Source organism: Muscardinus avellanarius, assembly GCF_963383645.1.
Source record: "Muscardinus avellanarius genome assembly, chromosome: 13".
NCBI classification, from domain to species: Eukaryota; Metazoa; Chordata; class Mammalia; order Rodentia; family Gliridae; genus Muscardinus; species Muscardinus avellanarius.
Genome location: NC_137799.1, coordinates 86,240,916 through 86,266,952, shown reverse-complemented (window position 1 = coordinate 86,266,952; position 26,037 = coordinate 86,240,916). Strand labels below are relative to the sequence as shown.

Genomic DNA, 26,037 nt, shown 5'->3' with positions numbered 1-26,037 from the left:
GGCCCGCTTGTAATCCTAAACCCAGCTCTAGGTAGGCTGAGACGGGAGGATTGCAGGTTCAAGGTAAGACTTTTATCAGCCTGGTGAGAACTTGTTTCAAAATTTAAAAAAAAAAAAAAAAATAGGGCTGGGAATGTAGCTCAGAGGTAGAATGCACCTGGTTCAACCTACAGTGCCACAGAGGGGGAAAAAAAATTAAAGTTCACCCAGGTTTACTGACTCATAATGTCTACAGAAACTATTTCTAATAGGATTTTGGGAAAATTTAAGAGTTCTTAGCTTAGTTCTTAGACGTGATGGTTCATGCCTTTAATCCCAGGGAGGCTGAGGCAGGAGGCTTGTAAGTTTGAGACCAGCCACAGCACTTTAGTGAGACCCTGTTTCAAAATAAAAAAGGGCTGTATGTAGCTCAGGTAGAATTCCTCTGGGTTCAAACTCTAGTACCAAATATAGTCACATGCATATAAGTATATATGGTAATTCTGAAAACAACTTTTTTTGCTGCTTATGAAAATAAATGCACATTCATGGCAGAAACTAGCTGCACCTTGCACATTAAAGGGGGGTCATTTATAACCTCACTAGTCAGAGATAATCATTAACATTTTAGGTTGATTCTTGCATCACGGCATTAACAAAATTTGCTTTTTCGTTTTTTAATAATAACTGGGGCTGGGTATAGTGGCTCATGATTTTAATCCCAGCATTCAGGAGGCTGAGACTGGAGGATCTTAGTTTGCGGACAGCCTCAGCTACTTAGTGAGACCCTGTTTCAAAATAAAGAATAAAAAATAGGGCAGGGTGTGTAGCTCGGAGGTCGAATATCTCTGGGTTCCATCCCAAGACCCACAAAAAAACAAAAACAAAAACTGTAGATTGAATTCATGGTTATTCTACATCCAAGCGATACCTCCAGCCCTTTCTTAATTTTTATTTTTAAACAAAGTCTCACTAAGACTGAAGGTCTTGCTACTGAGGGCTGGCCTTGAACTTGTGATCCTCCTGTCTCAGGCATGCACCACCATGCCTGCCCGGACTCATTCTCCATCTTTGATTGACCCTGTGTATTTACCTTCCCCTGTGCTTTTGCCCAGATCCGTTCCTGACAACTACAAGGTACTTTTTGTGCAAGGAGGTGGGACTGGCCAGTTCAGTGCTGTCCCCTTAAACCTTATTGGGCTGAAGGCTGGAAGATGTGCTGACTATGTGGTGACTGGAGCTTGGTCAGCTAAGGCTGCAGAGGAAGCCAAGAAATTTGGGACGGTGAATATCGTCCACCCTAAACTTGGGAGTTACACAAGTAAGTTCTGGGGGCTGAGCTGGACAGTGACACGCTGCCTGGGGGTCACCCCTGCCTGTGCAGATCTGCAGTTTTTAACCCTCCTTCCCTATTAGTAGTTAGGTTGATACCTTTTAGACTGGGTGGAGGTAGGAAGGAGTGGTGGTGCAACCTGTACTTGGTACTCTTTGTACTTGGGAAGCTGAGACAAGAGGATGATAGGTTCAAGGCCAGCCAAATAAAAGAATAGAATAGGGCTGAGGGTGTAAGGTAGGATGCCCCTGGGCTCAAAGCCTAGTACCACTTCTAAACAGTGGTGTGTGGGGTGAGGAAATAGCCCTAGGCTTATTTAGCTGAAAAACCTAGGATGGGTATGGTTTTGGGTGTGGCTTGACGGGGTCCCAGCAATGCCTCCAGGTCCTGGTGTCTGCTCCGTTCCCCCTTGGTAGCCCCACGGTCAGGAAGAGCTATCCCCCTTTTTGGGAAGATGGTTGCAGCTGCTGCTGACCTTATATTGCCCCGAGCTTCCGTGCTTTTCCAAAGCATTCCCAGTAACAGCCTCAACCATCAGAGCCCCAAGGGCCGAGAGCCTGAGAACTGAAGTCCCTGAAAAAAGCTCCTGGACTCAGTGGACACAGGATAGGTAGATGCTGGGTGACAAGAGAGAGAATGTCCACTCCCTACCCCCATGGCACTTTGGAGGTTATTTGTGCTCAATATACCGAGAAGGTGCGAACCGTTATCCTTTTGGGGTGTCGGTGGAAACTGGTGATAATGGAAACCGTTCAGGTGCTTTCATTGGTGAATGCTTTAGAGTGTCTTTCCCTGCAGGGGGACTGTACGCTCTGTGTATCTCCTGGTCAACACCCATCTACTTAGGAAGAAAGAAAAAGGAGGGTTAAAGGGTGGAGTCTCACACTTGTCCTCTCCGATAGAGATTCCTGATCCAGCCACCTGGAACCTCAACCCAGACGCCTCCTATGTGTATTTTTGTGCAAATGAGACGGTGCACGGAGTGGAGTTCGATTTTATTCCTGACGTCAAGGGAGCAGTCCTGGTTTGTGACATGTCCTCAAACTTCCTCTCCAAGCCAGTGGATGTTTCCAAGGTAGATTGTGAGAGGCTGGGTGGCTGGGGGGAGCCCCATGCCTCGGTTTCTTCAGGAGTTTTTTTTTTTTTTTTTTTTTTTTTTGCGGGTCTGGGGATGGAACCCAGGGGCATTTGACCTCCAAGCTACACCCCTGCCCATTTTTTATTCTTTATTTTGAAACCGGGTCTCACTGAGTTGCAGAGGGCCTCACTAAGTAGCTGAGGCTGTCCGCGAACCGCGATCCTCCGGTCTCAGCCTCCCGAATGCTGGGATTACAAGTGTGCTCCACCATGCCCGGCTTTCAGGAGTATTTTGGTATATATGAGAACAGGAAGGGCCTTGGGAGTCTTGGGCCGGTGCAGATCCTTTGAGCTGGCCACCTGGTTTATTGCTACCAGCTGTCTGAGTGTTAAGTCCTGACCTTCCCAGACCTGGGGCAGTGATTGCTGTATACGACAGCCCTCGTGTTCGTGAAGAGCTAACCTGCCTTTGAGAGTGGGTGTTGGGGACTTTTGGAAAACTGCTCCTCTCCTTTCTGTCCATCGGCTTGACTATGTAGAGACCTCCCAGAAGCGGAGGCATGCTGTGTTTGTCCTTTGTGACTGGCTTTCTTCACTTAGGAGGAGGTCTTTAGGGTCCACGCATGTCAGAACTGATTAAAGGTAGAACAGTATTTCTTTATATGGATATATCAGAATTGGCTTAGAGTCTGCTGCTTTTTTATACTTTTATTGGGGTGGTGTAGATACATCATTGTCAGATACATCATATTAAGACTCAGAGTGATACAGACACAAGCGCACATGGCCTTTGGTGCATTTCCCTCCATGCCATCTGCTTTATATTATACCAGGCACTAGCAGTCCCAGCATCTCAGCTGTAAATCAGCCCCTCCACACTGGGCTTATAGGTTCCATAGGGTGAGAAGGGAGAGCATTCTAGAGTATTTTCTTTCTTTCTTTTTAAAAATATTTATTTATTTATTTATTTTTTGCGGGTCTGGGGATGGAACCCAGGGGCATTCAACCTTAAAATTTGTTTGTTTGTTTGTTCTTAGCTTATTTTTTTTTTAAGGGGTTCTTTTTTTTTTTTTTTTTTTTTTTGGAACCAGGGATCGAACCCAGAGCGCCACACCTGAAAAGCAGGCGCTTTGCCACTGAGCTACATCCCGGCCCCAAATTTGTTTATTTTTCACTGATATTGTGGATTGAGCCTAAAGGTGCTCTCCCACTTAGCTATGTCCCTAGCCCTTTTTATTCTGAGATAGAGTCTAGCTAAGTTACTGAGGCTGGCTTTGAAATGGAATCCTCCTGCCTTAGCCCCCTGAGTCACTGGGATTACAAACATGTGCCATCATACCTGATTTCTGTATCTTAAATGACAAATTTTTTGAAGTACCTTTATTTTTATTATTTATTTGTTTTTATTATTTATTTGTTTGTTTATTTATGTTTATGGTACTGGGGATTGAACCCAGGGGCATTCAACCTTTGAGTTACACCCCAAACCCTATTTTTTTTTTTTACATTTATTTATTTATTTTCAGTCCTGGGCAGGGTACCCAGGGGCATTCTCCCTCCAAGCTATACCCCCAGCCCTATCTTTATTCTTTATTTTGAGACAGAGTCTCACTGGGTTGCAAAGGGCCTCACTAAGTAGCTGAGGCTGTCTGTGACCCTCGGATCCTCCTGTCTCAGCCTCCCAAATGCTGGGATTATAAGCATGTACGCCCATGCCCAGCTTTTTATTTTTATTTTTTTTTATTTTTTTTATTTTTTGGTGGTACTGGGGTTCCTGGAAGCCCTTCTACCTCCGGGATACACTCCCACGGGCCACACTCCCAGACCTATTTTTTTTACTCCTTATGTGTGGAAACAGGGTCTCTTAAGCCAGCAAGGCTGGTTCCAAACCAGCGCGATCCTCCTGTCTCTGCCTCCCAAGCGCGGGGATTACAAGTGTGCGCCACCACGCCCGGCTTTACTTTGATTTTGAAACAGGATCTTGTTAGATTGCCGAGAGTCTCACTACTTGCTGGGGCTGCCCTTGAATCTGCCATCCTCCCGTCTCAGCCCCCAAGTGCTGGGAGTACAGATGTGTTCCACCACGCCTGACTCCTGAAGTACCTTTCAGCGTGTCTTGTTTCTTCTGCCTCAGCAGCTTGTCCCGTTGTTTCTTTTTGTCACAGCAGTTCCCTTTCACCATCTTTTGCTTATCTCTCTATAAATATAAAAAATTTGTATAAATTCTTTTTTTCTGTGGTTCTGGGCATTTGGCTTGGAGCATTCGACCTCTGAGCTTTACCTCTGAGCTCCTGTTTTTGTTTTGAAACAGGCTCTTTCTAGGTTGCTGAGAGTCATGCTAGGTTGCTAAGGCTTCCTTCAACCACTGATTCTCCTGTCTCAGGCTCCTACATACTGGGAATACAGATATGTGCCACCATGCCCAACTCTACAAATATATGTATATTTATTTTATTTTATTTTATTTTATTTTATTTTATGGATCTGTGGATGGAACCCAGGGGCATTCTACCTCCGAGCTACACCCACGGCCCTATTTTTTATTCTTTATTTTGAAACAGGATCTCACTGAGTTGTGGAGAGCCTCACTTAAGTAGCTGAGGCTGCCTGTGAACAGTGATCCTCCCGTCTCAGCCTCCCAAATGCTGGGATTACAAGCGTATGCCACTACGCCCGGCTTCTACAAGTATTTTTTTGCCATTAAACAGTTATGTGTCACTGGATGTGGTGGCACATGCTTATAATTTTAGTACTTGGGAGGCTAAAACAGGAGGATTGCAGGTTTGAAGCAAGGCTGTGTTTCCAAATAAAAAATAAAATAGGCTGGGGGTGTAGTCCAGAGGTAGAAGGCCCCTGGCTTTCGTCCTCAGTACCAAACACACATACGCACACAAATAAATAAAATTATGTGTCTTCTCTTATTTGCCAAGGATGTTTAGAGGCATATTAGATTGCTTATGTTAGGTTGTCAGTGCTAGAGATGGAACTCACAGTCTTGTGTGTGCTAAGCATACACTCTGAGCTACATCCCCATCACAGATGAGTTTAAAGATTGGTTTGGGTGTGGAGTGGAAGTATGCTGACAGTATGAGGATGCAGTGGCCTTCGCGGGGCTGGGCCTGGGTAGCCCCTTCCAGGTGCGGCCAGGCCTCAGGCCTTGGCACTCCCAGTACGGATTTGCTGTCTGGGTGAAGATTCTTGTTGAGTCCGGCATGCTCCCTAAAATGGAATAGTCGTCACCTCTTAAAAAATCGTGCTTTGGAAAGAGGTTGGGAAGTTGGTAAGTGTTGATGGACAACAACCACAAACGCATCTAAAATAGCGCTTCTTTCTCTTCTAAGTTTGGCCTGATCTTTGCTGGTGCCCAGAAGAACATTGGCTCTGCTGGGGTCACGGTGGTGATTGTCCGAGACGACCTGCTGGGGTTTGCCCTCAGAGAGTGCCCCTCCGTCCTGGAGTACAAAGTGCAGGCCGGAAATAGCTCATTGTACAACACACCTCCATGTTTCAGGTAACTGGGGGTGGGAAACTGGGGACGCTGGAGGGATTCTTACTGCTTCCCATCAAAGTACAGATAACTTTTTTTTTTTTTTTTTTTTTTGGTGGTACTGGGGTTCCTGGAAGCCCTTCTACCTCCGGGCTACACTCCCAGACCTATTTTTTTATACTTTTATTTGGAAACAGGGTCTCTTAAGCCAGCGCGGCTGGCTTCGAACCCGTGCGATCCTCCTGTCTCTGCCTCCCAAGCGCGGGGATTACAAGTGTGTGTCACCACGCCCGGCCAGTTAACTTTTTTAAATCGAGCATACTTCTTTAAGCCGTGACTTAATATCCTCAAATAACACCCTACAGGATTCCCTGCCCAGCCAGTGTCTCCCTCTTGCCCTTTGTTCACACTTCAGTTTTTCTCCTTGTCCTTTTTATTTTTGTGGTGCTGGGGATTTAACTCAGGGGCATTTTTACCTCCCAGCTACACCGCAGCCCTTTTTATTTTTTGTATGGGAACAGCATCTGGCTACATTGCTGAGGCTGTCCTCAAACCTGTGATCCTCCTGTTTCAGCTCCCCTACTTCTGGGATTACAGGCATGTACCACCGCGCCTGCTACTTATCCTTTTTATTTTTTGCAGTGGGAAGGGGGAAGGGCATTTGTTTTTGTTTGATTTTGGGAAGTTCACCATTAACCCACAAACTCTGTAGATGAAGTCCTGTGCCTGTGGCCTGCATCTCAAACAACCCAGTACAGCTTCCAGAGTTCCCGACAACTCCCCACCCCCGCAGCTTGGATTTCATTCCCTGCGGGGCTGCATGAAGCTGGCTGCTTGTCAGCAACACAGTAGCAGAGAGCACTTTTTTTTCTTCTTTTTTTAAAATTTTTTCTAAGCCTACAGCACTCAGTATTCCCAGGCGGTCTCCCATCCAAGTACTAACCAGGCCCGACCCTGCTTAGCTTCCGAGATCAGGCACGTTCAGGGTGGTATGGCCGTAGACTTCTTCTTCTTCTTCTTTTTTTTTTTTAATGGTGGGTCTGGGGGTGGAACCCAGGGACATTTGACCTCTGAGTTACACCCCCTGCCCTATTTTTTATTCTTTATTTTGAAACCGGGTCTCACTGAGTTGCAAAGGGCCTCACTAATTAGTAGCTGAGGCTGTCTTTGAACCGCGATCCTCTGGTCTCAGCCTCCTGAATGCTGGGATTACAAGCCTGTGCCACCACACCCGGCTGAGCACTCTTCTTCTTTTTAACCATTCTTCAGGGGTCCTGGTAATGTGGCTGCCCCTCAGCCAGTGGGAGGTTGCGCTGTAGTGTTTTAGGGAGAGCAAAGGGTTTCAGTCACTGACCACGTACCCAACCAGAACAACTTAAAAGGAGGAATGGTTTATTTGTCTCATGGTTTGGGTAGTCCATAGTTTGCTGGTTCCAAGACAGAAACCAAGACTGCAAGGTGTGGTGGAGGAGTACCACTCAACTCCTGGCCACCCGAATTAGAGAGAGGGAGAGAGGAAGTGGCCAGGGACAGATACAGTCCCCACAGCCATGCCCAGGGCCCACCCCCCTGAGCCATGTCCTCACTTGGAACCTGGCCGCAATGCCCACGCATGAGGTTTTGGGGAGCAATTTAAATCCAAACCATAATAGCAGGGTTGCCCTGCTCTACCCCATCTCCATTTCCAGACTCAGATTCTTGTAAAAATCTTTGTGACACCTAGGATGTAAGTTGCCTGCGAAATTCTTCTGTGGACTAGCCGTGTGACCGTAGTCATGTAGCCTCTCTCTGCACGTCAGATTCCTCCTGGAGTAATATAGTACTGTCCTCTGACAGTTAACTGTAAGGGTTAAATGACTTGAGATCTAGCTGTCTACCTATCTATCTTATCTATTCTTAGTACCTGGTTATTCATTTATTTATTTATTTAAGTTTTTTGTGGTACTGGGAATGGAACACAGGGGCTTTCCACCTCTGAGCTATACCCCCAGCCCTACTTTTTATTCTTTTTATTTTGAAACAGGGTCTCACTGAGTTGCAAAGTGCCTTACTAAAGGCTGTCCTTGAACTGCGAGCCCCCTGTCTCAGCCTCCCAAATGCTGGGATTACAAGCATGTATCACCATGCCCGGCTAAGTACCTGATAACTTATAAATGTAGTTGCTGTATTTTTTATTGTCAGTTCCCAGAGCCTCAGCAGGATGGGGTAACACAAAGGAATAGCTCGAGTTTATAGATTTCTCTTTGCAGGGCAACTATGATATAATAGTTATACTGCGTGTGTCGGACTCTGTTAATCCTCTCAGCTACCCTACATGGTAGACACTATTATTATTGCCATTTGCAAGGAAGTTGCATTGCTGGGATTTGAACCCAAGATGCCTGGCACCCGAGCCTGGGTATGTACCTTAGTGCTTAGCAAGTAAAATGGCCAGTGTGGATTTGCTAGCCTATAAGAAAGTTTCTTTCAAAGAGTTTTTATGGAAATTCCCAGTAGGTCTGCGGGATGCAGAGCGGATCTCTCCTTTTGTGTTGCCCTCTGTTCTCAGGGAATGGCATGTTCTGGTGCCAACTCCCCTACTCTCACCCCCAGGGCATGTTTGCCAGGGTGGGGGCTGGATTCTCTTTCTCTCCCCTGGTTTACCTCTGGGGTTCTAGGCAGTGGAGACGCACCAGCAGTCTGTGGTCACTGGGGAAAGGACTGGGCAGGCTCAGTGGGGACCTCCAGTGCAAGGCTCCTGAGGAGGCCCTGAGTGGCCTGGCCGTGGGGACATAAGGAGGGAGGTGGCCATCCTTACCTGATAGCAGGTGTGGCTACAGTCCCTCGCAGTGAGGTGAGTCTTAGGGAGAAGCCAAGGCCAGCACCCCCTTTAGAAGTGAGGAGGTTGTCGCCGGGCATGGTGGCGCAGGCTTGTAATCCCCGCACTTGGGAGGCGGAGACAGGAGGATGGTGCAAGTTTGAAGCCAGCCTCCCTGGCTTTAAGAGAGCCTGTCTCCAAATTTTAAAAAAATATATAAAAATAGGTCTGGGAGTGTAGCCCGGAGGTAAAAGGGTTTCCAGGAACCCCAGTACCATTAAAAAAAAAAAAAAAAAAAAGTGAGGAGGTTGGAGGAGGCAGGGAACGAGTTCGGTCTCTGAGATTTGCCTGAAGGTCAGAATGTTCTGATCAGGCCATATGAGCAGTCCACCTCTGAACCAAAGTTATCTTGAAATACATTTTGTAAAAATGATGAACATGTGCAAATGCTATTTGTTAAGTTAGGGTGAGCAACCTGAGGGAAGACAGGGAGATGTCTAATAGGAGCTGCAGATATCTGGAAACACAAGAAGGAAATCACCAGCTGGGCGTGGTGGCTCACGTTTGAAATCCCAGATTTGGGTGGCTGAGGCAGGAGGATAGCGTTTGTTTGAGGACAGCCTCAGCTACTACTTAATGAGGCCCTTTGTAACTCAGTGAGACCCTGTTTCAAAATAAAGAATAAAAAATAGGGCTGGGATGTAGCTTGGAGGTAGAATGTCCCTGGGTTCTATCCCCAGTTCCAAAAAAAAAAAAAAAAAAGAAGGAAATCATCCTAGATCAACTCCCCTGCCAGTCCTTGCAGACCTTGACCTGCCCCTTGGCCCTCTAGCTGGTCCATGGGGATCAGAACTTAGGTTAGGGAGAGGCAGGAATTTCTTTCCTAGGGCAAAAAAGGAGCAGAATTTCTTTCCCATACAGATCAGAATAGTGAAAATTGATAATGTGTTAGGGCAAGTAGAACTGGGCATGTAGCTGGGTGTGGCAGCATTTGGGAGGCTGAGACAGGAGAATCTCGGTTTGGGGACAGCCTCAGCTACTTAGTGAGGCCCTTTGCAACTCAGTAAGACTATGTTTCAAAATAAAGAATACAAGCCGGGCGTGGTGGCGGACGCTTGTAATCCCCGCGCTTGGGAGGCGGAGACAGGAGGATCGCGCAGGTTCGAAGCTAGCCGTGCTGGCTTAAGAGACCCTGTTTCCAAATAAAAATATAAAAAATGGGTCTGGGAGTGTAGCCCGGAGGTAGAAGGGCTTCCAGGAACCCGAGTACCACCAAAAAAAGAAAAAAAAAAAATACAAAATAAGGCTGGGGGTATAGCTCAGAAGTAGAATGCCCTTGGGTTCCATCCCCAGGACAGAAAAGAAAAAATAAATAAATAAATAAACCTGCATATATAGATGAAGTCAATGGCCTGAATGAATTTTGATCCCAAGATGCTAGTTGGAGGTGGCTTTGCTTGGGTTTGCCCATAAAGGAGTAAGGTTCTGTGTAATTCTATATGATTAAGAAATAATCATGAGAGCCGGGCATGGTGGCGCACGCTTGTACTCCCAGGACATGGGAGGCTGAGACAGGAGGATCCAGCCAGCCTCAGCTACATAGTGAGGCCCTCCACGACTTAGCGAGACCCTGTTTCAAAATAAAAATTTGGGCTGGGGGCGTAGCTCAGAGATAGAATGCCCCTGGGTTCAATCCCCAGTACCACCTTCACACACACGAAAGAAAGAAAGAAAGAAAGAAAGAAAGAAAGAAAGAAAGAAGTAAGTAAGTATGAATCTGTGGCCTTGAAATACTAAAGTCATTGGCAGCGTTTCAGCGGAACATACCTGGTGAGAATCTTACCACCAGGAGACATAAAGATTTGTGGAGCAATGCACAATAGCTAATTTATAGGACCAACCTAGATGTCCAGGAACAGATGAATAGATTACAAAATTATATAGACACAATGGGATTCTATGCAGTAATAAAGAAGAACGAAACTATGTCATTTGCAGGAAAATGGATAAGACTCGGAGAACATTGTGTTAAGTGAAAATCGCAAGTCACATAGCTGGGCATGGTGGCACACACTTGTAATCTGAGTACTTGGGAGGCTGAGACGGGAGGATCACAGGTTCGTAGCCAGGCTCAGCAACTTAGTGAGACCCTGTTCCAAAATAAAAGAATAAAATAGGGATGGGGTGCAGCTCAGAGGTAGTATGCCCCTGGGTTCTATTCCAGTACCACACACACAAAAGGAAAGAAATTAGCCAGTCACAGAAAGTGAAGGATCATGTTTTCCATTTTACATGGAAACTAGGAAGTAATTGGGATACAAAAGGGACTTCAGATGATGAAGGAGAAACCCCAGTGGATCGAGGGAGGTGGTCTAGGGGAGGGAGGAAGGACATCACCTCCATAGGTGAGGATGCCAGTGCCAGTCCCAGTACCCTGCATGGGGTAGGGGGAGTGGGGAGGGAGCTGGGGAAGCCCACCAAGTGCTGTGTGCGTGTGGCACCGTCACTGAACTATATTATGTGAGACTCATGCATCAACAAAGTCCAGAAAAATAAATGAATTGTGCAGAATACTCTCCAGTCGTTGACATAAGGCTGGGAAGGGCCCTAGAACATTCCCAGCATGGCCATCACATTGGTAGATAAGGTCTCAGCTTTGAAAAGATGCCATGGGTTTGTTTTTATGTCTTGTTTGTTTTGTCTGAGCTGGAAAACTCTGGGCCTTGGAAACTTTGTTCTAACTCTTAGATAAACTGGGCTGCAAATAGCTGCTCTGTAGCCCTGAGCAGTGAACTGGGGTGGAATAAAGGGCCGCAGGGTTTCTCTTTAACCCTTCAGTGGGACACTAAACCCAACTCACTGTAGAGCAAGAGATGCCTAAATGTCCCTTCTAACCCCACAGGACATTTTTACTTGTTATAACTAACTGAATCCCCAAGCATAGTATTTTAGCTGAAGTATGAAGCGAAGTGAATATAACATTTTAATTGAATTGTTTTTGTTTCAGTAGAAATATACCCAGAAACTTACCCAGGCCACCTTTCTCCCTAGAATGGGGGGGACACATTAAGCCCTTGGGCCTGTCCAGAGGGCTGAGCTTGTACTGGGCTGCCCTCCCCTGGATAGGGTGGGAGAAGCCTGGGTCGCAGAATCTGCAAAGGGGGTGGGCATAGTGGGACCAGCTCTGGGAAGAGCGCTCATCCGGGTGGTTGCTATCACCAGTTCCTAAGAAAATGCCAGAACACCAAGCCCAGAAGCTCCTCTTTTTTTTTTTTTTTTTTTCTTTTTCTTTTTTTGGTGGTGGTACTGGGGTTCCTGGAAACCCTTCTACCTCTGGGCTACACTCCCAGACCAATTATATATAATTTTTTTTTTTTTAAATTTTGGAAACAGGGTCTCTTAAGCCAGCAAGGCTGGCTTCAAACCAGCATGATCCTCCTGTCTCCTACTCCCAAGCAAGGAGCTCCTCTTTAGAGTCAAAATGTTCTGAACAGCTGGGGAAAATTTCCCACAGGGTGTGCTGTTTTAAGCCCTGAAACAGGGGATAGTTTGTATTGCTTTAAAGAATTTGTGAAAATAGCACATACTCCTAGCAAAGCTTTCCATGTGAGCAGAGTCACCAAGGCAACCACTATCCCTGCCTGCTGTGTATCCTAATGGACCTATGCATATGCAGGTCCTCGGTATTTGTCAGGCTTGATTGTTTCCAGGACCCCTGTGAATACCAAAATTCTTAACCGCCCAAGTCTTTATACAAAGTGTAACAGTATTTGCAGAGAGCTTATGCACATCCTTCCTCAAAATTTATTTATTTTGGTATTGGGGATTGAACCCCAGGGGCATTTTACCTCTGAGTGAGGCCCTTCGCAACTCAGCGAGACCCTGTTTCCAAAATAAAAAGACTAGCCTGACTTGGTGGCTTTATAATCCCAGCATTTGGGAGGGTGAGACAGGAGAATCTGGGTTTACAGCTAGCCTTAGCTATTGAATGAGGCCCTTTCAACACAGTGAGATCCTGTTTCAAAATAAAAGAATAAAAACTAGGGTTGTGGGTATAGCTTGGAGGTAGAATGACCCTGAGTTCCATCCCCAGTATCACAAAATAGAGATATATGTACCTAGTCCCTTTTTTTTTTTTGTGGTACTGGGGATGGAACCCAGGGGCGTTCTACCTCTGAGCTACACCCCCAGTCTTATTTTTTATTCTTTATTTGGAAACGGGGTCTCACTGAGTTTCAAAGGGCCTCACTAAGTAGCTGAGGCTGGCCTGGAACCAAGATCCTCCTGTCTCAGCCTCCCAAATGCTGGGATTACAAGCTTGTACCACCATGCCCAGCTTCCTGTTTTTTATTCTTTATTTTTTATTCTTTTTTTTGAAACAGGATCTTACTAAGTTGTGGAGTTCTTCACTAAGTAGCTGAGGCTGGCTTTGAACTTTTGATCCTCCTGTCTTAGCCTCTCAGGTACTGGGATTACAGTGTGTGCCATTACACCCGGCTTAGAATCATATATTTAACTGTATAAATGAAACTTGAACTGTACCATTTGGATTTGCAGGATTCTTTTTTCCTCCCACCCAGCAATATACCAGGGGCATTCTGCCCAGTTAACTCAAATGCCTCCCTTTTTTTTCTTTTAATTGTGGTATGGTATCCTGAAGAACTAATGGGCCCTGATTTACCGATCTAACAGGCAGGCCTAGATGGCCAGCCGGTCCTTGTGTTTGCGGGAGGTGGTTCAGACGTGGAGGCATAAGCCCCGTCACCCTGGGAGTGAGGGGAGCTGAGACCAAGGTGGGGATCCACGCAAGCACGCTGGGCCCTGTAGTTTTAAGAGCTTAAACTGCAGGGGCAGAAGCACGAGTTAATGATAAATTGGACTCCAGATTGCAGTTGTAAGCAGAGTCTCAGGGCCCTGGCATCTCTGCTGTGCAGAGGGCTGGTGGGTGGGGAGGGGGTGGGACTATAAGTCTGCCTGCTCAGCTCCCATGAACTAAACCAGAAAGCGTGGGTCCCGAGAGAGAGCAGAGCAGCCCCGAGGGACTCTGGGAAGTGGGCCGGCCTGCGCCCTTGCTGCAGCTTTGGGTTTGTTTGGAGAACTAACACCTTGCAGAGCCTGGGATAGGCAGAGCACAAGGAGAAGCGAAGCTTGGTGTCCTACGAGCGGCGCTCATGGCTCTGCTTGGGGCACAGCGTGGCAGCGCGTGTTGTGGGGGCTCACGGGGGTGGGCGAGCAGGCTGCAGATGTGAGGGGAGCAGTTTGGGGTGAGATGGAATTCTAGAGCATTTTACAGAGCAGAAAGCGGGCGGCGTTGTGTCTGGAACGGGCACACGTCTGCACAGGTGCATGTGTATTCGAAGGGGCTGGGTGTGGCAGCTGTTACTGATGCTTGGTGACAGCCCAGCTGCCCCATTAGCAGGTGGGCCAGTGGCCGAGGGCCTGCAGCCTCTGGCAAACCAGGTGGCCCTGGGACTCATGGGAAGAGTGTGGAGTCAGGTACCTTTTGACAAGCATTCAGAAAATTACTGAAGAAATCATACACTCTTCTTTCATTCTGTGTGTCTTCACCTTAATCCCAGCTACCACTTGTCTGGCCTACAAGTCAGGCCCTTGGCCCTGCATTAAACATGAGGTCTTCTAGGAGTCAAAAGTGCTTGGCTCAGAAAGAGCGAGCGCGAGCAAGGCGTGGTGGCGCACGTGTGTCATCCCAGTACTTGGGAGGCTGAGACCGGAGGATCGCAGGTTCATGGCCAGCCTCAGCTACTTAGTGAGGCCCTCCGTAACTTGGTGAGAAACTGTTTCAAAATAATAAAAATAGGGCTGAGGGTTTAGCTCAGAGGTGAATGCCTCTGGCTTCAATAATACAGTTCTGTAAAAAACAAACCAAAAAAAGAAAGGGATGGTGCAGTTGGGCCTCCTGGAACCTGGAATCCAGGTCCTACCCCGTATGCATGCTGTGCTGTGCTGTCCCTTTCTCCTTCTCTTCCATCCTTTTTTTTTTTTTTTTTTTTTTTTTTTTGGTGGTACTGGGGTTCCTGAAAGGCCTTCTACCTCCGGGCTACACTCCCAGACCTATTTTTACATTTTTTTAATTTGGAAACAGGGTCTCCTAAGCCAGCACGCGTGGCTGGCTTCGAACCTGCGCGATCCTCCTGTCTCCGCCTCCCAAGCGCGGGGATTACAAGCGTGCGCCACCACGCCCAGCCCATCCTTCTTTTGAACCCAGAGGCATTTTGATATCCAAGCTACACTCCAGTCCTGTTTTATTCTTTATTTTTTTTATTATTTTATTTTATTTTATTTTGGTACTGGCGATGGAACCCAAGGGCTTTCTACCTCTGGGCTACACTCCCAGACCTACTTTATATTTTATTTGGAAACAGAGTCTCACTAAGTTGCTGAGAGCTGCACTAAGTAGCTTTGAACCTGTGTGATCCTCCTGTCTCAGCCTCCCAAGCGCTGGGATTACAAGCGTGCGCCACCACGCCCGGCTTTATTTTTTATTTTGAAACAGGGTCTCACTAAGTTGTGGAGGGCCTCCTGAGGCTGCTGAGGCTGGCTGCAAACCTGCGATGCTCCTGTCTCAGCCTCTCAAGTACACGGATTACAGGCATGCGCCACCGTGCCCAGTAATGTGCCCTCCATTTCTGATCTGTTTTCTCAGCTGGAATGTTGGCTTAGTTTTTTGGATGAACCGCCTTCAAATGTTTCCTTAGAAATGAGACCCTCCGAAAACTCTTACCTCCTAACATAACAGTTACACCAACACATATTTCTTTCTCTCCTCCCTCTCAGTTGAGAAAATCCCAGGGAAGTTTACGATTGGTCCAGATAGTTCCTGCGCCCAGTTCTGAGACTGGGGCGCAAGGCTTGCTGGATCTGCCTGTGGGGGTGGAGTTGAGGAGGACAGGTAAGATGCCAGGTGTCCTCTGTAGGTCGTGGGTCCCCTTGTTCCTAACAGGAAAGCCAACCCTTAGATTGTCTGGGTGACTAACACCATGTAGTGTATTCATAAGTGGCGATGGGGGGCGCTGGAGTGTGGACTGACAGGCAGCCCGTGGTCTTGACCGAGGTGGGAGGCACTGAGCTCCGGCTGCGGGGCAGAGGGGGTGCACAGCGTGGCTTCCAGCCATCCCAGACTAGAGGCCAAGACACAGGTGCAGGGAGTGTAAAATCAAGGAGTAACAAGCCATAGAGGTAGTGTGGGCAAGGGGCTCTGGGACCAGCACTCAGGAAGTAAAGTAGCTCTGGGCGGAGCTGAGCTCTGCTGCTCCTTTGGGGACAGGGAAGTGTGTCCAGGTGTGATGGGGAGTTTGCCGTGGGCTGGGGCTAGACAGAGGGAGTAAGTGACTTCATGGAGGTGTCGTGTTACCTTGCTTCAGGCCTGCTCCTGTTTACGTACGGCCTCCTTTCTTGTGTGGGGAATGAGGCCTTTCATCCTGTCCTCATCAACTGACACCTTCTGCTTGGATGTCTTTCTACTTGCTCCAAGGTGAATTAAGTGGACTTTTGTTTTAATCCTCGTTTTAGCATCTATGTCGTGGGCATGGTCCTGGAGTGGATTAAGAACAACGGCGGGGCAGCAGCCATGGAGAAGCTCAGCTCGATCAAGTCTCAAATGATCTATGAGATTATTGATAACTCTCAAGGATTCTACGTGTAAGTCAGTGGATTTTTGTGTGTGAACGTTTTGCCTTCTTTGTGAATTGAAAATATGGACATTTTCACCTCTGTCTAAGATGCTGACCTGCTGAGTAGTGTGTGTGGTGGGTCTTGTGCCCATGAGTGAAGGGGAACTCCTCCCTCCTGCACCCCACCCTGGGACCCCAGGCTTTGGGACCCTTGGCCCAGTGAGCAGTGTCATTTCTCACCCCAGAAGCAGGCCCCTCACCACAGTGCAGGGGTGCAGCACCCCGGGCTGCGGTGCCTTCGACGCAGAGTCCAGACATCACCTCCACCTGCTTCTCCCTCTTACCGTGTGGTGTGTACGTGCACAGATGTGCATTTATACACTTAATCACACACATACACACACACTGACACTCAGTTACTAAGCCAGGATCCTCGCAGTTTTTGGTACTGGGATTGAACCTAAGGGGCATTCTACCTCTGAGCTATACCCCAGCCCTGCTTTATTTTTTATTTTGAAACAGGGTCACATTACGTTGCTGACAGTTTCTAAGTTGCTGAGGCTGGTTTCGAACCTGTGGTCCTCCTGGGATTACAGGCGTGTGCCACCAAGCCTGAAGACTTTTCTTTCTATATGGCATCTTACTATGTTGCTCAGGTGCTTTTGAACTCCTCGGCTCAGGGGCTCTTTCTCTGTAAGCATCCCATGTAGCTGGGACCATGGGTATCTGCCTCTGGACCTGACTCAGGACCCTCAGTTCTGGTGTCGTTATTCTTTGAGGTTCCGTCTGTTGTAAGAACACAGTACAGTAATGGGGGAATTTAAACTTTGATTGTGTATCCATGGACCACATGGAATAGAAACAGAATGTCTCATTCCTAACTTGGAATTGTCCTTTTTTTTTTTTTTTTGGTGGCACTGAGGTTCCTGGAAGCCCTTCTACCTACGGGATACACTCCCAGACCCATTTTTTTTTTTTTTTTTTTTTACTTTTTATGTGGAAGCAGGGTCTCTTAAGCCAGCAAGGCTGGCTCCGAACCAGCGCGATCCTCCTATCTCCGCCTCCCAAACGTGGGGATTACAAGCGTGCGCCACCACGCCTGGCAGAAATGTGCTTTTTAACCAAGATTTGCTAACGCTTCTCCGTAACCGCCCATGGCTAAGGGGTGGGTGTCCCCATGGGACAGCTAAGAGGAAGTGGCCTGCTGCCGCCGCCTTTCCCACCGTGCTGCTGCCCGCGCCCGAGTGCTCTTGGCACGTGGTGGCTCCGCAGCCATAGATCCTCGGGGAGTCGGGCTTGGCGAGGCCCTGGCTTCTGCCATCACCGTGTGCCATCTGGGGAACGTGCCTGCCCCTCCGCGGCGGGCCCTGGTGAGTGTGGAGGCCGGATCCCCCTCCGATCCTTCCAGGAGCCATTGTGATGTGCACGATCAGCATGGGGTGGCCAAGGAGTTCATAGCCAAGCCTGAAGACCGTGGCACGAGCTTGGACCAGGGCAACACTGTCTAGTTGTTTTGAAACAGGGTCTCACTGAGTTGCCGAGAGGCTCGTTAAATTGCTGAGGCTAGTCTCGAACTCACAGTCTTCCTGTCTCAGCCTCCCACGTGCTGGGATTGCAGGTGTGCACCACCGTGTCCAGCTTACTTCTTTTTCTTAGTGTGATTTTTGTTGTGTCACCTCTGTGACTGGACTCTCCTATTGGGAATCCGAGGCAGGAGAATACGAGGAGAGAAGGGCAGCCACGGAATGTTGTGTTTCTCTCCTCTCCTCTGCCTGCGGGTATGCACGTGGCTCCCATTAATTGTAACAGGGATTGTGGACGTGCCCTTGGGGCTTTTCAAACTGCTTTTATTTGCTGTTTAATTTTAATGAATCCCGTGTGTAGAAGCCAAAGAGTAAAATAGGAAGTACGTGAGGAAGGGAAGGAGGTTATTACCTGTCATATTTTTATTCCAGAACCACAGCTCAGCTCTTTCCGTGTCTCTTGGCTGTCAGTGGAGATTAATTTGGGCTGCTTATTTTCCAAATCAGACGCTGAAGTCAAAGACTAACCTTCTGCAGACAGAAATTTACTCCTTCATATTTGAGCATCCCTGTGTGCCTTAGGCAAGGTGCTGGGAATAAAAAAGACACATTTATTGTATTTAACAGATATTATATCACATTTGATATGCTCTAGACACTGTTTCAAATTGAATCAGTTATGTCAGTTGATCTATCTCTGTGCCACAGAACACCCCAGAACTAAATGGCTTATTGGTGTGTGTGTGTGTGTGTGTGTGTGTGTGTGTGTGTGTTTGGTACTAGGGATGGGACCCAGGGGCATTCTACCTCTGAGCTATATCCCCAGCCCTAATTTTAATTCTTTATTTTGAAACAGGGTCTCACTGAGTTGCAAAGGGCCTCACTAAGTAGCTGAGTCTGGCCTCGAACCAATATCCTCTTGTCTCAGCCTCCCAAATGCTGGGATTGCAAACATGCACTACCACGCCCGGCTGGCTTGATTCTCTTTGCTCTTAACTTTTTTGGGGGATGGGGGCGGTACTGGGTATGGAAGACGGGGCATTCTTCCTCCAAGCTGTACCCACCTCTATTTTATTTTATTTTTTTGGTGGTACTGGGGTTCCTGGAAACCATTCTACCTTCGGGCTACACTCCCAGACCTATTTTTATATTTTTATTTGGAAACAGGGTCTCTTAAGTCAGCGAGGCTGGCTTCGAACCTGCGCGATTCTCCTGTCTCTGCCTCCCAAGCGCGGGGATTACAAGTGCACCACCACGCCCGGCGGCTTATTTTCTTATTTTGAAATAGGGTCTAAGTTGCTGAGGGCCTTGCTGAATTGCTGAGGCTGATCTCAAACTTGCCACGCTCCTGTCTCAGCCTCCCTAGTACTGGGCTTACAGGTGCGCACCCTGCAGCCGGCTGCTCATGAGTCTTTGGGTCAACAGGTTGGGCAGGTGTCAGCTGGGCGCTGCTTCTGCTGGTCCCGGGTTTCCATATAAAACTGAAGGCATTTGGTGGTGGGGCCGCAGCCGGATGGTGTCGAGTGTTACAGGTCTGTCGGTTGGTGGGTGAGGCTGCTGGCTGGCGCCTTACCTCTATCATGCCGGCTCAGGCTTCTGCAAGTGGCAGCGCTGTTTGCACAGGGCCTGCAGGGAAGCTCAGCTGGGGCACTTCTTAAGGTTTGGGAGTGGAAGTTGCACAGAATCGCTTCTTTTGCAATCACTTGGCCAAAGCAACTTGCAAGGCCCTTCCAGATTCAGCAGGTGGAGAACTAGTCTCTACCTCTTTTAAATTTGTAAGTGCCACCCCCCACGAATTCTCCATAAATTCTGAGTAAAATTGCAGTTTGTGCTGTAGGTTCTGTTAGCATTGAGTTAACAGGTTGAGTTACTTGTTCAAAGGCACACAGCTTGGAATAATACAAGGTAATAAATCCTTGGGAAACCACTGCTCATTGTCCTTAGTCTTCAGCTGCTGCAGTACTGGCTTACCTCCAACCTCACATGTGCTCGTGGCCGCTGGGTACTGGGCACGTCGTACATGTACCATCAAACTGGCACACCTAGCCTGCAACGGGGGCGGTATTATTATTATTATTATTATTCCCAATATTCAGCTGTGGAGACGGAGGCTTAGAGAAATTAAATACAGGTGATCCAAGAGAATGCCAACCCACTTGTCCCATATACAAGGGTCTGGTTCCCCTAGGTAAATGATAAATGTCCTGGGAATTTTTTTTGGTTTTAATCTCCTGCTTGCATCTAGAAAACGATTTTTCTTTTTCATTATATACTTTTGTTGGTACACTGTAGTCTCATCATAATGCAGTTCACAGTGGTGGTGACACGTGCACACAGCACTGGGTGGGCTTCCCCGGCTCCCTCCCCACGCCCCATGCAGAGGATTTGGGTCGGCATTGGTACTCTCACGTATGTACATAATGTCCACGGAGGCGGTTCCTTTACTGACCCCCGCCACTTCCCCTAGACACTTCACTACCTCCATAAGAGATTCTCCTCCATTTTCTGAAGCCCCTGTGGTCTCCCGATTACTCCCTAGCCTCCACGTAGGGGGAACACAATGACCCCTCCTCACTTTGTTTAGCAAGGACTGCAGGCTGTGCAGTAGGCGGGGAGAAGAGACTGGCGATCTCACAAAACAGTGTTCCCCGGTCCATCCATTTTCCTGCAAATGACATTTTGTTCTTGATCGCCAAGTAGAATTCCATTGTGTGATATCCCACAATTTTGTGGGATTCATCTGTTGATGGGCAGCTAGGCTGGTTCCATAACTTGGCTTTTGTGGACTGTGCTGCTACGAACATGGGTATGCATCTATTACTGTAATCCTCTGATTTCAGTCCCTTTGGAAAGATACTCAGGAATGGTATAGCCCAGAGAAAACATTTCTTAAGAATGTTTTCTTCAGGTATATCGTGAAGATTTGTGAATGGCAGTTTGTGCATTTCAAAAAAAAAAGTAACTGGAATACTAACCATGTCTTTCAGGTGTCCAGTGGAACCCCAGAGTAGAAGCAAGATGAATATTCCATTCCGCATCGGCAATGCCAAAGGAGACGAAGCTTTGGAGAAAAGATTTCTCGATAAAGCAGTTGAACTCAACATGATTTCCTTGAAAGGACATAGGTGAGCACATCTCCCACCCGGAAGCACATCAGATAGGATTTTGTTTTTCAAATGCAGAATAAAGCAAATCTGGGAACCAGCTCCACTTGGTGCCCCTTGGGTAATGGGGAAAGCATTTGCTGCAGGGGCGGCCATGCCTCCTGTCTCTAGAACATGAGTACCAGCCAAGGGCGCAGCGCCACCGCACCTTCATGGGGCTTTTCGAATTACCTTGAAAATCTCCTACCCTGCTCTTGGGCACAGCCCGCCATCCTTGCTGAAGAAGTGTTAGAACATCACTGTGACTCCGGTGGACACTGAGAGTATTAATTTTGCATGCTCTATAAAAAGTAAATGTCCTCACACATGAGACCAGTGGCCCCGTTTGGCTGGCACTGTTGCGCAGGCCATGACCAGGGCGGGCAAGTCCCCAGTCACTTGATTTGACTTAGCTCTCCTTTCCCTCATCTAGTTACTGTTTTAGTATTAGGGATTGAATTCAGGAGCATTTTACCTCCAACTAACTCTAACACACCTAACTCTATCTAATTTTTTATTTTGAAATAGGGTTTCATAGCCCAGTGTGAATACAGGCACATGCCTATAATCTCAGTACTTGGGAAGCTGAGACAAGAGGATCACAGGTTCGAAGTTAGCCTCAGCTTAGTGAGCCTCTCAACAACTTGGCGGGACCCTGTTCTAAGTAAAAAATAAATTGGGGATGTAGCCCATAGGTAGTTGGCCCCTGGGTTCCACACCCAGTACCGCACAAAAAATAGAAACAGGGTCTTGCTAAGTTGTTGAGGCCGGCCTCAGCCTGTGATCCTACTGTCTCAACTTCTCACCTCATTTAGTTTTTTATTGTTTTAATCGAGTGAATATTTCAAGCCAGGCATGGTGATGGTGGTATACACCTGTAATCCCAGTACTGGGAGGCTGAGATAGGAGGATTGAAGGTTAGATGTCAGCATGCTACAGTAACCTAGCAAGACTTTTAATAATTTAGTGAGACCCTGTTTCAAAATAGAAAATAAAATGGGCTAGCAGTGTAGCTCAGAGGTAGGACCCCCTAACCCTCAGGTTCAATCCTCGGTACCACAGGGGAGGGAAAGTAAAGAAGGAATAGTTGAGTTAATTCAAGTGGTGAAAGTCCGTGGTGGACTCACTGCAGAAGGGAGCATGTTGTGTGTGTGTTACTAGTGATTGACCACAGAGGCGTTCTTCCTCTGAGCTATAACCCTAGCCCTATTTTACTTTATTGCAGTACCGGGGATGGAACCCAGGGGCATTTTACCACAGAGTATACTCCCAGCCCTAATTTTTATTCATTATTTTGAAACAAGGTCTCATTAAGTCATAGTTGAGGCTGGCTGAGAATCTGCAATCCTCCTGTTTCAGCCTTCCAAGTACTGGAATTACTAGTATACACCACCACACCAGCTTTTCTCCTTCTTTTACCAGGGTCATTCTACCTCCAAGCTATACCCACAGTCATAGTTTTTATTTTTTTATTTTGAAACAGTGTCTCGCGCCGGGCGTGGTGGCGCACGCTTGTAATCCCCGCGCTTGGGAGGCAGAGACAGGAGGATCGCGCAGGTTCGAAGCCAGCCGTGCTGGCGTAAGAGACCCTGTTTCAAAAATATAAAATAGGTCTGGGAGTGTAGCCCGGAGGAAGAAGGGCTTCCAGGAACCCCAGTACCACCAAAAAAAAAAAAAATAAATAAAAATAAAAATGAAACAGTGTCTCACTGAGTTGTTTGCTGGCTGCAAACCCAGATCCTCCTGTCTCAGCCTCCCAAATGCTGGGATTACAAGCGTGCACTACTATGCCTGGAAACTACTATGCCTGGTTTTATTCCTTTTTTTTTTTTTTTTTGCAGTCTACCTTCAGCTGTACCCCGGCCCTATTTTATTTTTTATTTTTGAAATAGGGTTTCACCAAGTTGCAGAGGGCCTCACAAGTTGCTGAGGCGGGCCATGAACCTGCAATTGTCCTGTCTCATCCTTCCAAATACTGGAATTATAAGCATGTGACACCACACCCAGCTTTATTCTTTATATTGAAACAGGGTCTCGCTAAGTTGCTGAGGCTAACCATGAACCTGCGATCCTCCTGTCTTGGCCTCCCAAGTACAGGGATTATCTGTGTGTACTACCATGCCTGATTTAAGGAAGACTTTTCTTAATTTTCTTTTCTTTCTCTTCTTCTTCTTCTTTTTTTTTTTTTTTTTTTTTTTTTTTCTGGTACTAGGGATGGAACCTCTGGGCTATACTCCTAGATCTATTTTATAGTTTATTTGGAAACAGAGTCTCACTAAGTTGCTGAGAGCCTCACTAAATAGCTGAGGCTGGCTTCGAACCTGTGCAGTCCTCCTCTTTCAGCCTCCCAAAGTACTGGGATTACAAGCGTGTGCCCCCACCTCTGGCTAAGGAAGACTTTTCTAAAGACTTGAGACCTAGACCTCTGCTGCCTGTGAGGGTTTGGAGGCAGGAGTGTAGGCACCGTGGTCTTGTGCCCCACCTCTTAGGAGGGTGCCTAGGCAGGGAGTTATGCTGATACTAAATCACATTCTCTCGTTCTTTTTTCCTGGTGCTGGGTGAAACCCAGGGCCTTGTCCATGCCGGGCCAGCGCTCGAGCCCAGCGCCTTTGTTCTTAATACGTGGCTCTTTGGTTGTTTTAGGTCGGTGGGAGGCATCCGGGCCTCGCTGTACAACGCTGTAACAGTCGAGGATGTCGAAAAGCTGGCCGCCTTCATGAAAAACTTTTTGGACATGCATCAGCTATGAACAGGTCCTAACCAGCGTGTGCTCTACCCTTGAACGACATCTACAAAATGTAAAGGAACTTGGGAACGGCTACAGAACCTTAACAGACACGGTTTCTTTTTCTAATACACATGCTCATTATAGATCCTGCTTTTTTCAAAGAAAACAGTAAACCATCCTAAGTTCTGCAGAACTGAAGAGACCGCCAGCTGACGGCCACCTTCATTCTGGCTTGGACCAGAAGTGATTTTTCAACTCCAGCAACTTTTCTAATGAATTCCAGCCTGTTTTGTCTTCATTGCTACTTTTTCTAGCTAGATCAGTATTTGAACTTGCTTGGACTTACCTCTGCCCATTGTGGTTAGTTGTGGGGATGTGGGGGCTTCCAGGTGTTAGTCTGGGAGCATGGGGTCTCCTGGGTTTCCACAGCTGTCGATTAAGGTCAACATTGATCAGTAAGGTCAACGTTGGTCATTTGGCAAGCGTGTGGGGCCCCAGGCAAAAGGGCAAACTGTAGAGCTTTCTCTATACTGTTATTCTCATAAAGAGATGAAAGTGACTTACTGTATAAATGTTTATATAGTAAGGTCTGTTTTTAATACCATACCGTTTATATCTCTATGCATTTATATTTCTAATAAAACGGTTCTCGGTGACATACGTAGAGACGTGGTTTGTTACACCGCTGACCTTGTGTTACAGCTGTGCATTAGCCACAGTCGTGCCCCCTTTTGAAGCTGCTTCATGGAGAGACTCCAGAAGTTCTATAATTCACTTTTATTCTCCTTTCAGTAGGCGGGAGAAATGGTTCTTTACTGGTGTTTTTGTTTTGTTATGCTAGTAAACTAAAAATCTCTTAGATTCCCTATCCTGTGTTCTTTCCCCACTTGTTGATCTGTTGTCAGTATTTTATGTCAATTATGTGAAGAACATTAAAGTCCAAAGATATAAACCTTGTTGGTGAATTCTGCCTCCTTTCAAGTTTCTATTTTAAAAAAACTTCATGATAAGCCAAGCGTGGTGGCGCACGCTTGTAATCCCCACACTTGGGAGACGGAGACAGGAGGATCGCGCAGGTTCAAAGCCAGCTGCGCTGGCTTAAGGGACCCTGTTTCCAAATAAAAAAGTATAAAAATAGGTCTGGGAGTGTAGCGTAGAAGGGTTTCCAGGAACCCCAGTACCACCAAAACAAAAAACAAACAAAAAAACTTCATGATGGGAAAAAAGAGTCTAAAATTAGCATGTGACAAAGGTAGTTTAGTTCAGTTGGATGTAAGAGATGAGAGCCTTGTGCAACTGTGTTGTAAAAATATGCAACTACCCATTGCTTTTGGAATGGATGTTGTCAACAAACCACCGTCCAATGGAGCTCCTGGTGTAAAGTTCTCTGAACTCTGACCCCATACCCCAGAAGTGTGCCAGTAGGCCGGTCTGAGCTGTCTTCTTGTTCTGTTTGCTTTTGTAATGAGGACTCCACTGGTTTTTTTGGCTCAACTCCGCACTGCTTAGGGAGGTCCCCTGGTCAGGTCTCAATCTCCCAGGCTTGGTTCTCTGACCTGTAAACACAGCCACCTAGCAAGATCTTGTTTGAACATAAAATTAAAATAGGTCTGGGGGTATAGGCCAGAGATAGCATATGCGCTCCTGGGTACTATCTCCAGTACCACAGGGAAAAATAAAAAAAGGAAGGTTGAAATAATTTGGCCACTTATTCAAGGATTTTTTTATTTTTTATTTTTTTTTTAGGTGGTACTAGGGATGGAACCATTCTACCTCCAGGTTACACTCCCAGACCTATTTTATATTTTTTATTTGGAAACGGGGTCTCTTAAGCCAGTGAGGCTGGCTTTGAACCTGAATGATTCTCCTGTCTCCGCCTCCAAAGTGCAGGGATTACAAGTGTGCGCCACCACACCCGGCCAGTTACTCAAGGATATTTAAGAGGGTTTTTTTGGAGGGGAGGGGGGAGTACTGGGGATTGAACCCAGGGGCATTCTACCTCCGAGCTATACCCCCAGCCCTATTTTTTTTTTTTTTATTCTTTATTTTGAAACAGGGTCTCACTAGTTGTGGAGGGCCTCACTAAGTAGCTGAGGCCAGCCTTGAACCTATAATCCTCCTGTTTTAGCCTCCCGAGTGCTGGGATTATAAGCATGTACCACTACTCCTGGCTATTTAAGAGCTTAAAACAAGGGCTTGGCCGGGTGTGGTGGCGCATGCTTGTAATCCCTCCGCTTGGGAAGCAAAGACAGGAGGATTGCCTAGGTTTGAAGCCAACCTTGCTTGTTTAAGAGACCTGTTTCCAAATAAAAATATAAAATAGGTCTGGGAATGTAGCC

At 47.1% G+C, this 26,037-nt stretch overlaps 1 protein-coding gene across 2 annotated transcripts in view; it reads left to right on the top strand.

The window, feature by feature from the left end:
* Positions 1–23,719, top strand: part of PSAT1 (phosphoserine aminotransferase 1) — a gene marked incomplete at both ends in the record, with an annotated part of 30,189 nt that extends 6,470 nt beyond the window's left edge. The window contains 6 exons of one of the 2 annotated variants that reach the window (XM_080709339.1): positions 1,095–1,300; positions 2,215–2,387; positions 5,731–5,900; positions 16,204–16,332; positions 20,815–20,952; positions 23,614–23,719. In XM_080709339.1, coding sequence (XP_080565465.1) covers positions 1,095–1,300; positions 2,215–2,387; positions 5,731–5,900; positions 16,204–16,332; positions 20,815–20,952; positions 23,614–23,719 — 922 coding nt within the window. The remainder of the gene's footprint in view (positions 1–1,094; positions 1,301–2,214; positions 2,388–5,730; positions 5,901–16,203; positions 16,333–20,814; positions 20,953–23,613) is intronic. The other variant, XM_080709340.1, reaches the window with a different exon arrangement.
* Between the last annotated feature and the right edge of the window lie 2,318 nt (positions 23,720–26,037).